The sequence below is a fragment of the Protomyctophum parallelum genome (assembly GCF_964188405.1).
Source record: "Protomyctophum parallelum genome assembly, chromosome: 15".
NCBI lineage: Eukaryota > Metazoa > Chordata > Actinopteri > Myctophiformes > Myctophidae > Protomyctophum > Protomyctophum parallelum.
In genome coordinates this window covers 20364446-20376977 of record NC_139710.1, presented here as the reverse complement: position 1 = coordinate 20376977, position 12532 = coordinate 20364446, and the positions used below count along the sequence as shown (strand labels likewise).

Sequence of the window (12532 nt, the reverse complement as noted above, 5' to 3'; positions counted from 1 at the left end):
CAACCCATTGACTCTGCACTGGGCAGAGGTCAACCGTGCAACCTGCACATCAGTGCTGTCGCACGGAAACCTTGTATGTAAAAAAAAAAAATCATTTTTTTGTATTATTTTACAAACCTTAAAACATTTTGAAAATAGTAGATCAATAAGATCACAACGCAACATGTGACCTTAAACCTTGGGCATTAAATCACAAAAATAATAACTAGAACTGCACTGCACATTCAGGACACTGAATTATGGATGATTCAGTGCCAGAGTTTGTGGGTGTCGGGAAGAGTCGAGCAGATGATGCCTGATGCAAAGGGCAGTCACACAGATGATACCTGATCCAAAGGCAAGAGTCACGCAGATGATACCTGATGAAAGGGACTGGTCAGATGTGTGCAGGACAAGACAAAGACAAACACTGAAAAGACCTGTGGACAAGCTATGTCTCATCTGTGATGAGACACAGATTTTAACGTTTTAGGTATGTGTGAATGTAATAGCGTGCAGCGGCATAGGTATGTGGCTAATCGTGGGTGGAGTGGCACCATGTTTAGCAAGGCAAGGCATATGTATGTGGCGACATGTGGGTGAATGTCATTGCTCGTAACGGCTATCAAAATCAAATCAAAACACAGTGGCTTGCAACGTTTTATATAGTTAATATGGCACTTGACAGTTTTAATTATGAAGATTACAAGGAAGGACAGAACAAAGACAAAATATTAATGTTGACAGTGCAAGAAGCTGTTTTACACATTAACACAATAAATAAACTTATCAGAAAACTAAAGAAACAATGCTACCTTTTTCTTTACAAGATTCACTTCTTGGATATTTGGCACTTAACTGACAAAAAATACAACCCAAAAGGCATTTTAAGTGTCCTTTAACAATTAACAGTGTAGCGTAGGTAGCTTTTGCATAAAACTAAACACATTAAACATGAATACAATAATGTCTACTTATTCTTCTTCATTTGGCCTATAAGTAAGAAGTAGCCATGGGGCCCATAGGGCAGGAGCCTATCTCCCGTTTCTGTAGTGTGCGGCAGCTTGAAGTACTAAGTACACCCCCTGGACATGACGCTAGTATGTCGCATTTGGCCTATGGTCCCTACATAAATATATTTTTCTGGGCTTTAAATAAGCTTACAAAACATAGGCCTAAACCATTTTACAAGGAAAACAGCATGGGTTGTTGATCTAATCTGTAAGTGCTCTTATGAACAAAATATGACTGTATATGCTCATACGGTAGTCTGATTCCTGGTCCCTGAACCTTTAAGCCTAATTAATACTTGCATTGTATGACCTTGTTATCATACTAAATAACTGATTATCTACCGAAAGAAATCGTGTTTTCCAGTTGAAAACCAGTTACCTTGGATGGGGAAAAAGGATATTCGACCAAGTATAAATTATCATTTAAGTAATTAGTAATTCTGTAAGCAAAGTACTACAGACATTGACAACCTGGGAAGCAAAAATAGACATTTACAAAGACAAATGATTGGGGAGCACAAGTATAAAAAAATATTTGCCAAGACAGATGTTTGGACACAAAGACATAATGGTGTGTGTGGTAACACAACAAAAATATAAGAGTGGTCAGTGAAGGCACATATTTTCTGCAAATGTCTGCTGATTATACAGTTAATTAAAGACTGATTAAAGACTAGTCCCACCCACACACACACACACACACACACACACACACACACACACACACACACACACACACACACACACACACACACACACACACACACACACACACACACACACACACACACACACACACACACACACACACACACACACAAATGTGTTGGCTCATACAAAGAACACCAGTGGCAGGCACAGAGTCTGATAAGAAAGGAACCAATCTCTTCAACAGGAATGTTTTTACACTTAATTTACAACTTGGGTTTTAACTGTGAACGGTGTTTGGTTAGCAGAACTTTGCCATAGGAAGCCACTACATGTTTCCAAGATACTAAGGAACACATAGTATATGTTACATTAAATTGAGACGAGTTATATTACACCTGTTTAGCTCAGAATATATGGTGGATCAGTATTAGCCCTGTAGAAATGGGAAACTGCACCCTCTGTGTACGTCAGGAAAATATGCGTGCACTGCACACACACACACACACACACACACACACACACACACACACACACACACACACACACACACACACACACACACACACACACACACACAGACAGACAGACAGACACACACACATTATTTTTCTCGGGCGCGGCTTGAGCAGGTGCAATATTCTCAGTCCAGTTCTAAGGCAGTAAGCGTTTCTCACTCCTCCACTAAAGTACTCAGGAAGACACTTTCAGAGATACACAATGTTCTCTTCTCCTCCGTCCTCCCCATTCTGTCCTTCCAGAGAGAGGTATGCCTGTGGAGTAAGAAGAGGGTCGAGGGAGGCGGAAGTGGGGTAGTCCTCATACAGCCCCAGGTCTGTGATCCCCGACCTCCACCTTTCCGAAGGGGGACTGAAGTCTGCTAGAAGGAGACAGAATACAGCTACGTTTATTATACGAGTGGTCCTCAAAGTTTTCTTTTCAAGGACCCCATCTTTAGCATGCATTAGGCCACCGAACTGGTCAATTTGGTTCTATTTGTACACTCCCAGAGTTACAGACCTGTAACACCTCATCTACACAGGCAAGGAGCGAGCCTAGCATAGCCTGAACCAATCAAATAACCAATAAGTAGTATAGCGTGTAGATCTCAACCAATAAAAGTGATTGGGGCAGTGAAACGTTGCTAAAATAGAGACTGCTATACTATAGGATGGGTGGAGGATGGCGCTGGACGGCACGTTGTCGCTCACGGTACGTCAGGACAGTCATGTATTCGAATGAGATTTCATCGTTCGCTTGGTTGCAACGCTGGCAGTGTGGATGAGGTGAAAGTGTTGGTTCCCAACTATCAATCATTGATAGCTGGGGACTCCCTGCAACCCCGTTAAGGACCCCTGTGGGTTAACAAGACCCCACTGTGAGGACCACTTCATGGCTTGACAAATAGCCGATCTAGAAGCTTACGTGTTGCACCAATAATTTGGCCAATAACAGAGTCGTTAATGGACATCAAAGGAAAGCTTAAACTCGTAACCACGTGAGGTATGTATACTTACTGTTAGTCCTCCGCTGCTGCGTGCCGAACCCACTGCTGAAGGAGTGAATGGGGTTGTTGACTGGACGGGGGAAGCCGTGGCTGCTGTTGAAGTGCGGGTATGCTAGACCAGCATCTGGGGGTGGCTTGCCGTGAGCCTGGCTCAGCAGGGTGTTGAGGCTGTTATAGAGGCTGGAGCTCAGGCCAAGGTTGGGGTTGAGGCCGGGGCTGTGTGCTGGGCTGTCCTGGTTCTTCCTCGGCCCAGAGTTGAGACTCTGATGGTGCTGGTTGTTGTTGTGGTGGTGGTGGTGAAGGTGATTCTGCTGCAAGGAGCGGAGCAGGGCGGCTTCATTCTCGTACACTGACCCGTCCAGGCTGCCTGATCGACTGTGACTGCTCACCTGTGAGGAGGACGTGCATAATGGGGACTTTTATCACTGCGCCGCCCAAACGCTACATTCTATCATCCATTAGATTCTCTCTATGGCTGTCTAACATTCTGCTTCTTACCTGGTAACAGTCCATGGGTATCATAACGGGCAGGCTGCTTTGGCGATTGTGTCTCCAGGTCTGGAGTAGCCTCTGCTGGGCGTCAATCTTTTCCCGTTCCATGGCCACGCCCCTCTGGCCATCCCTCAGCCTGTCTAGGTTCTGCTCGTACTCCAATAGCTGGGCTTCCAGCTCCTTGCGCTCGCAGCGCAGCCTCTCTGCCTCCAGGAGGCATTGTTGCTCACGCTGCTCCAGCAAACTCTCCTGTTCGCTCTGTGAGAACACAGAAGGTTTGTGGTCGGCCGTCTGGGATATACCAATACACCAATACCAATTGCAACCCGACATCCTTATGATAGGCACGTGTTTGTAAGTATAAGGTTGAATTGTAACTAATGAATTGTGTGCACATCGCATTGTTCAATTACGTATAAGGGTGGATAAAACTCACAGGTGCTGTAATGCTATGTTACTGCATGCTATGTGGAGTGTTGCTTGGGGCAGATCAGACTGCCGTAGCCACAGTTGGTTGAATGAAGTCACTGTATGAAACTATGAATGAATGATTTTATTGAGACTTAATGAGGACTGGAATGACGGAGAAGACCCCCCAAAAAACCTATACATTTTTCATTGCAAAACCGAGCTCTGGCTCCAGCGCTGGGTGGACGTTTTGCAGAAACCAAAAAGTGGAAGAGCCAATCAGCATCTGCGCGCTCAGGGCCCTGTAATTGACAGACACTGATTGGCTCTACCACTTTTTGGTTTCAGTAAAAGGCCACCCAGTGCTTGGGTGCCAGAGCGGTCTGCAGAACACGCATGATGATGTGAATTCACACGTCTGAGATGCTTAACCAGGCTAGCAAATCGTGAGTTCTATAAGTATACACTTGTTTTCTATTACTTTACCACATTTCAAACCCAAACACACGTATCCAAAAGCTCATAGGCAGGCCTTCCAAAGACTGAATTCAGATGATCAAATGAATGTATAATGAATGTTCATAGACACATTTTAATCTAAAGCCTACAAAAACTAATAGAATACGCACATCACTTGGTAGAGGTGCTGGGCTCAAAAGTAGTATCAGAAAAAGAGAAAAGAACCTGCACACTCATCTGCTCCAAAAGTTGTACTTTATTGACAACGTTTCGAGCCAAGACTCTTCATCTGGTCAAACTCGAGATATCTGAGACATCTCGAGTTTGACTCGAGATGTCTTACCTGTTGCTTGTCCCTGGCCAGACACTCTCTGTCCCAGCGCAGTTGCTCCTGTCTCAGTCTCACATGAAGCTTCTGCACCTCATCCACCTCTTCTCTCTTCCTCTCCAAACTCTTCTTCTCCACCTCGTCTCTCCGCCTGTCAAGACTCCTCTGCTTCTCATGATCCTGAATGATGAAGGACACAGACCTTAGTTTTACTTAAACAACCTATTTTAAGTACTTTGTTAAGAACAATCTGCTCCTTTTACCATCAAAACAAAAATCTGTATGCCAAAAATAGCTGATTTACAAGCTCAACGATTGGTTGCCACAGAATAGACGAATGAGCAAAGTTGTTAAACTCCCATCATTTTATCGAAGGAACTTGGTGGCTCGGTTTCATCCATGGTACTTTCCTTAATCAGGCAAATAATGGCTGTGTGTGAAGAATCATCATACAAGTAGCATCTAAACAATGATGTATCAGTCAGTGGACGTACTGGGTTGTTTTGGAGCGATACAGATGTGCGTAGCTGTGGTCGCTCTCCCTCCTGAAGCAGCAACTTGTGGATCTCATAAGAGCTGTCCTGCAGCGTCACAGCAGCCTGCACACAGCCAGAGGGACACACCTACTAAAGCACTGTTTCCCCAACTCTTTTAAGACCCAAAAGAGACATTTGGTGTCTCCTCTGGACCCAAACTTACAAAAGAAAATTATACAGATTATACAAATGCCTTCTAAACCAGTAGTTTTCACACTTTCAAGATTTTTCAAAAATCGAAAAGAAAATTGCAGCTGTACAGCTGTGCAGATTTTAATGGTTTAATAGTTAAAGTAGCCTATCTACAAGCATACAACGCGTCACGATGCGACACATTGTGATCTGCTATTTTCAAAAAAAATTACTTTTGGATGTGCATTTTAGAAGAGCGCCTTGAGTTTTCTAACAATGTTGTGTGCTAAAAGGCCAAAATGTTTTGATTGTGTCACGCAGCAATAAAGCAATGTAATGTCTTACAAAAAAGGTTGTTTGTTCACCATTATTACATTTGATGAAATAAATAACACTCACACGTTCCTTTCCCCTGTCCAATTTGTTTTCCATTTCTGAATTATCAGGGTGATAATTCAGAAGCAAACACTGATGTGCTCCTGCAGTCATTTCCTGACAATAATATTCTTACCTGCAGACTGTAGAGGAGCTGAGTCAGACTCTGGACACTCTCTGCCACCTATGGGAGAGACTGTGTTATTGCAAACACATAAGCAGCAACTCATAAGAACTGTACATTTGGGAAGTAAACTACAATAGGTGAACCTTCAAGTGTGTTCCGCTGGAGTCGCCTCTTCCCAGGTCTGTGGCAGAGGTCCACAGCAGGCCGTCTTGTCCTGTCCATTCACTGTCGGACACCAGAGAGGTGGAACTCACACTCAGCGTGCTCAGGTAGTCTGCTGCAGGAACGACGAGAGACCAACAGAGAAACTAAATGTTGCTGGTACCCAGTGAACAAATTTAGCATCAGTTAAACAAAGAGTCTGTAACTCGGAGTGTACAAATGGAACCAAATGGCTGTGCGTTCCATTAATACATTCCCATCGTTGACAATGCAGATTTTGAATATATTATATTTTTTATATATATATATTTGAAATATATCATAATTGTGGTAAAAAAAATGTAATGTATGTAATGTAGAATCGTTTCTGACGTTCAGACGGAGACTCATGGATGCTGCCGTGGCTGTTGTAGCTGCACGTCTCTGGTCTTTGGACAGGAGAGCTCTGGCTCTGTGCAGAGCGGTCCTCCCACGCCTGCACAATGGAAATCAGCTTCTCCACTGCAGGGAGAGCAAGCGTCTATCTGTTAGGCTCCAAAAGAAGTTGTGCATTTGTCTGTGTGCTTTTTTACAACTCAACAGAAACAACATGCCTCTTCCTCACCCTCTCTCAGAGCAGCGGTGAGGAGCGTTGCGGACTGTCTCGGCGCCTCAGCGTCACTGTCAGGTGTCACCAGGAGGTGGCGCTGCTGCTGCGTCACAGAGTCTGATGAGCGGAGGCTCAACTGGGTGAGTTCAGCATACAGCTGCAGCTTTTCCTCCAGGCTGCTGCAGATACGCTGGTCCTGACCAAGCAGGCACTCTGCACAAACACACCACAACCAGTGTTAATCTGCTGATCCTGACCAAGCAGACACTCTGCACAAACACATCCACAAACCAGTTAATTTTGTCAACTAAAACTATGATGGAAAATGTTCATTGACTACCTTTTTTCACTGACGAAAACAACATAAAAATGAAATAAGAAACTAAGCAATGATGACTAAAGCTATGGCATAACACTATGACAACTATTAATAAAAACTTTATTTGTATAGCACCTTTCATGACATGAAATATTGACAATTTCGTCAAACAGCAGGTTGAATTAAAACAAATTTTATTCTTTAAAAATTGTCAACATGTTTTGGTGATAGGTTATCACCGTTTTAGGTGATAGCTTCTCACCTAAAACGGTGATAAGAGTTGAGGCCATCATACTCGCGGTGATGTCCTTTGACCCCGCCTCCCTGTGGTTTACCCAACTTCTGGTGATAGCTCCAGAGTGAAAAGACTTGTCTGATAGTAAAAACAGAGAGATGGGTCTGTGTCCGCGGTGATAGCTGATCATCACCGCGACTGACGTAATGGTGTAGTTTTCAAACCCTTTAAAAACTACACCGCGGTGATAACCTATCACCAAAAACTGGAGTATGTATGAGCCTTTAGGAAACGGAATGATTTATTTTATATTCAGATATAGGAATGTTGTAAAAGCCAAATGGAGGCATAACACATGCATCATTTTAGAAAATAGGGCTTAATGACCTTGGAACTTGTGTATCTTCTGGACTTTGAGCTCTGCTACCCGTCTGGCTTCTTCTGACTCTGCTATCCTCTCCTCCTCCTCAGGACAACTGACACACACACAGACACAGGCACAGACACGGATACACACATGTACACACACAGACACACACAGGGTCACATATTAACTAGCACATATGTGCATGCACTTCATATGCTGGTGTCACACACGCGCATGCACACATACACACGCACGTCGGACGTGCACACGCATGCACGCACGCACACTTGTATTACTATACTTCTCAGGACCTCAACATTTTAGGGCGTCAATTTTATGACCTTTTAGACCATTTCTTTCCATTTAAAGCCTACACTAGATGCGCTGTGACACGTTGTGAGCTTGAAGATCTGCTATTTTCTTTTCTCTAAATGCCTAATCCTAACCCCAACCCCAAACCTTTCCTAATTGTAATCCTGACTAAACCTTGTTTAACCATAACACAAGCATATCTCTTGTGACGACTAGGAAAGAGTCAATTATATTGCTCAAATGCAACTGCTATACCTTAGCACAGGACCTTGTGAGGACATTTAGCCCTAATACAAGTACACACGCACACGCGCGCTGCACACGCACACACACACACACACACACACACACACACACACACACACACACACACGCACGCACACACACACACCTCTCTACAGCTTGTCGTATGTGTCTCATCCATGTGTTCCTCTCCTCCCTGGTGGACGTGTGCACTTCGTACATCTCTGGTCCCACAGAGGAGGCTGAGATGAGGAACATCCCTCTCTCCTCATTGGCTACCTCTCTAACGATCAGCTTCTGCAGTGGGATGATGGGGGGCTTCTGGTCCTGAAAGAGTTAATAGGGGCATTTCTGATTTATACTCTATGTTAGTAGAATTCTCTCCTGAATCCTCTGAATCCAAATATAATGCATGGAATGCTGATCTACAAGAGGAATTGACATTGGAAGAGTGGAGCTCAGCCTGTATGGATGCTCAATCCCAGACGGGTAACACTCGGTTAAAACTGTTGCAATATAATTGGCTGATGAGGGTTTATATCACTCCAGAGAAATTAAATAAATGTAGTGCAGATATTCCAGATACTTGTATCAGATGTGGTAAAGACAAAGGTACACTTTTCCATTGTCTGTGGGCATGCCCAAGAGTGAAAGAATTCTGGGAAGAAGTGAGGAGGGAGATTCAGAAGATATTGTCGATAGATATTGAGCTTGACCCAAAACTGTTTCCATTAGGTCTTTGCCCACCTGGCCATAAGATTCAGAGTAGCGAACAAAGATTCCTGGATTTATGTTTACTACAAGCCAAAAGGGCTATAGCCTTATCGTGGAAAAAGATAGGCAAACCCAGTATTGCTCAGTGGTTTAGGGAGTTATCATTGTGTCTTCCTCTGGAAAGAATCACTTATACTTTGAAGAATAAATAGAAGATGTTTGATAAGATATGGGGAAGGTTTATCCAATATATTACGGTTAATGATTTATCTTATTTAATGGTGGAAATTGTCTAATTGTATTCTCTGCAGCTGTTTGGTCTTGTGGCCATAAGGACTCTGTTGTTGTTGTTACCATTCTAGTGTCATTATTTTATTATACTGTACTTTTCATTTTAAGTAATTGTATTGTATTGTCTGTATTATGTATTGTTTTGTTGTATTGTCTGTTTGTAAAAAAAAAAAAAAAAAACAATAAATATATTGTTAAAAAGAGCAAACTGCAAAGTAACTACAGTAGTAACTAAAGCTTTAAAAGAATTGCAGTGGAGCAAAAAGTACAGTATTTGCCTCAGTGGAGTCGAGGTAGAAGTATTGAAAACTGGAAATACTCAAGTAAAGTAAAAGCACCCCAAAAAGCACTTGAGTAAATGTACTTAGTTACTTTCCACTGCTGGAAAGAGTGAATGATAATTCACTCAGATCACTTCCTTCCGCAGAAGGACATTGTGAAAAGGAATTGATTGTGATCCTAAGACAGCCCATTTTTTCTCCAGCCTAAGACATACCACAGCAGCAAATATGAAGCGCTGGTCTTTTTCTTGCAGGAAAACCAAGACATCTGTGAGCAGCAGAGCCAAGGTGTCTGAAAGAAGAGTGAGGGGAGAAATGCAGAAAGGTTTCTATTAGACATAGTGCGTCTTCTAAATATCTTGAATTCCCCTACAAAAGATACAAAATGTTTGTTTCCATACTGGCCTAGAATTGAGACCACTCAACTCCTCTACACTATCTCTCACTCCAGTGCCTTTTCACAAAGAGAAATTACAGAATTCTTCAAGACTTTCACCCACATTTCCATACTTTTAAGGGCTACAGGAATTCATAATGATCCCTACTTTCCACACCTGTGCAAGCACCCTGCTTTCAGCTGTCCAACACAACAGAAAAATATATGAAGAAAAAAATAAGAACACATGGGCGGCGGTGGATCAGGGGCAGAGTTAGCTGGATGGTAACAGCAAGGCTACCAGTTTGAACCCAGCCTCCCCCAGAGTTAGTGTCGAAGTGTCCTTGAGCAAGATTCTGAACCCCGAATTGCTCCTGATGTGCTGGTTGGTGCCTTGCATGGTTTCTGCCGCCATCTGTGTATGAATGTGTGCGTGAATGGGTGAATGAAATGCACCTTTGTAAAGCGCCTTTGATAAAGGCGCTATATAAATGCACCATTTACCATTTACACGAAGTGGGTTTCATCATGTCACACCTGAACCTGATTTATATTTAGTTGTATACTAGTGTCGTACACCACAAATAACCACACATCTACAAGCTCACACATGAGTATAGGGTGGAAACTTGTAAGTCCAAAACAGTTCAAATGGCCCGGACCGGCCTAGAAGGTCCAGGCACCAAGGCTGGTTAGAGTCCCGATCACGACGACCTTTGCGGTGTGTCTTTCCCCCCCATCTCTCTCCCAGTTTCCTGTCAACCTACTATATATCTATCAATAAAAGGCAGGCCCAAAAAATAAGCCCCCCCCCTAAAAAAGCAGTTCAATCAACAGTATTGCATACAATAAAAAATAAAATAAAAACATAATAAAGTTGAAATATGAATATACATGCTTTCTGCCCTACAGCAATGAAAGTAGGCAACAACACCCACCTTTCAGTCTGCCTGTGGCCGTCTTCCAGTAGACCAGGCCTTTGTGCTGCAAGACCCTGTGAGGGCTCCGCAGGTCCTGCTTGCGGAACACCTTGCCGTTCTTCAGCTTGGCCAGGCTCTTGTTCTCCAGACGGGCCAGCACCTCCTGCAGCTCCTGTCCCTTCTCGTACTCGCTGACACTCAGGTCCACCGCTGCGATGATGTCACGGACCTGCGCCAGGGCCTGTGACAAGTCATAGTGCTCCTGGCTGCCCTCTGCAAATTACAATGTAGGCCTTTTAGACAATCCAATCCTACCACTTACGAGTGCGAGATCGGAGTATGCATGAACTCTAATAAACAAGGTAAATAAAAACCCCCACATAAATAGAATGCAGAGAAGAAATTAGTATACCAGGTAATAGTGAACCTAAAAACAACATACTATCTATATTACATTCGGTACATTTTAACTAGCATCTGACTAAATAACATGTTATATGAATCACATTCTTAACCTTTGCATACGAGAAAAACAAGATATAGCTCTGCAGCCACATTTCCACCAATGGAAGCATAATAGAAATGTTATAGTGACCGCACACTTGGCAGTTGTACAGTACGTCAGTACAGTGAGTGGACCTACTGGGAGTGTACTGTAATATCCTCTCAAGTAGTACTGGGTATTTGGTGATGCGCTGAGTGACCAGCAGGATGAACTCTGGCACCTCTCTCCGTCTGACCAGAGAGTTGTTGCTCTGTTGCTGTGAGAAACAATGGAGAGAGGGCGATAAGCCTTATTTACATGTCGCAGAGCGCCGGTGGTATATCGTGTGCATAAAATAGCTCACAACGAATCGCAGCAAAGCGCTTTATGAGCTTGTCTGCCGGCTATTTTCCCCGCACAGATACATGATCTACATTCTACAAGCTCCTAACTCTTGCAATGAGCTATTAAATAACGCCTACAAACTGTGAAAAACTTCATAAGTATCTCTATCATTCGAAAAAGTAATGGATAGAACAATCGCTAGGAGAATAATAATATAATATAATAAGGTTGCAGCCCTTTTACACTCTAGCTTTTAAAATCCTTATTGTTATTCATGTCCTCACTGTATTGCATTACTGCTATTATTTTAATGTTGTTTTACGCCTTTGCTTTTCTTTTTTCGCTATTGCTCTGTAAAGCACTTTGAGCTGCATTTCATGTCATGAAAGGTGCTATACAAATAAAGTTGTACTATTATTACTTACTTTCACAAACACCTGGAGCTTCTTGTTGTGTTGCTGCAGCTCTTTGAAGACGTTGACCGCCTCAGTGTGGTGGCTACAGAACTCTCCATACACCTGCTTCATCTTCTCCGCACTTTCATCTGAGAACTGAGGTAGACCATGAGTGTGACTGTGTGCGTGTGTGTGTATGTGTGTGTGTCTTGTGTAGGCCCATGGCTCAACAATGTGACCACATATGCGACCAAATACAGATGAAATGAAAATAAATTGTATTTAGGAGAATGTGTGTGTATCAATACGACTGTTTTACGTCTAAGTACATAAGGTCACCCCCCCACCCATTTTACACAGGATACAATTTGTATCATGTGACTCCAATCTACACACGCACACACACATACAGTATACAGTATATTGTTACTTGTCAGTTAGCTGTCAAGTTATTCTTAGAAGGTGTGAGAGACTATATGCCATTAATTGTTAGCT

At 43.0% G+C, this 12532-nt stretch overlaps 1 protein-coding gene across 11 annotated transcripts in view; it reads right to left on the bottom strand.

Moving 5' to 3' along the window:
* Positions 1 to 503: 503 nt before the first annotated feature.
* LOC310872043 (rho guanine nucleotide exchange factor 28-like) overlaps positions 504 to 12532 on the bottom strand; it is a 68942-nt gene continuing 56913 nt past the window's right edge. For 7 of the 11 annotated variants that reach the window (XM_083783729.1, XM_083783728.1, XM_083783726.1 and 4 more), the window contains 15 exons: positions 12068 to 12193; positions 11457 to 11574; positions 10832 to 11086; positions 9733 to 9809; positions 8380 to 8558; positions 7697 to 7785; positions 6771 to 6968; positions 6539 to 6667; positions 6148 to 6281; positions 6014 to 6061; positions 5329 to 5433; positions 4850 to 5014; positions 3646 to 3897; positions 3158 to 3536; positions 504 to 2520 (listed from right to left, as the gene is read on the bottom strand). In XM_083783729.1, coding sequence (XP_083639855.1) covers positions 2348 to 2520; positions 3158 to 3536; positions 3646 to 3897; positions 4850 to 5014; positions 5329 to 5433; positions 6014 to 6061; positions 6148 to 6281; positions 6539 to 6667; positions 6771 to 6968; positions 7697 to 7785; positions 8380 to 8558; positions 9733 to 9809; positions 10832 to 11086; positions 11457 to 11574; positions 12068 to 12193 — 2427 coding nt within the window. In that variant the 3' untranslated portion in view covers positions 504 to 2347. The remainder of the gene's footprint in view (positions 2521 to 3157; positions 3537 to 3645; positions 3898 to 4849; positions 5015 to 5328; positions 5434 to 6013; positions 6062 to 6147; positions 6282 to 6538; positions 6668 to 6770; positions 6969 to 7696; positions 7786 to 8379; positions 8559 to 9732; positions 9810 to 10831; positions 11087 to 11456; positions 11575 to 12067; positions 12194 to 12532) is intronic. The other 4 variants (XR_014570338.1, XR_014570339.1, XR_014570340.1 and 1 more) reach the window with 4 other exon arrangements.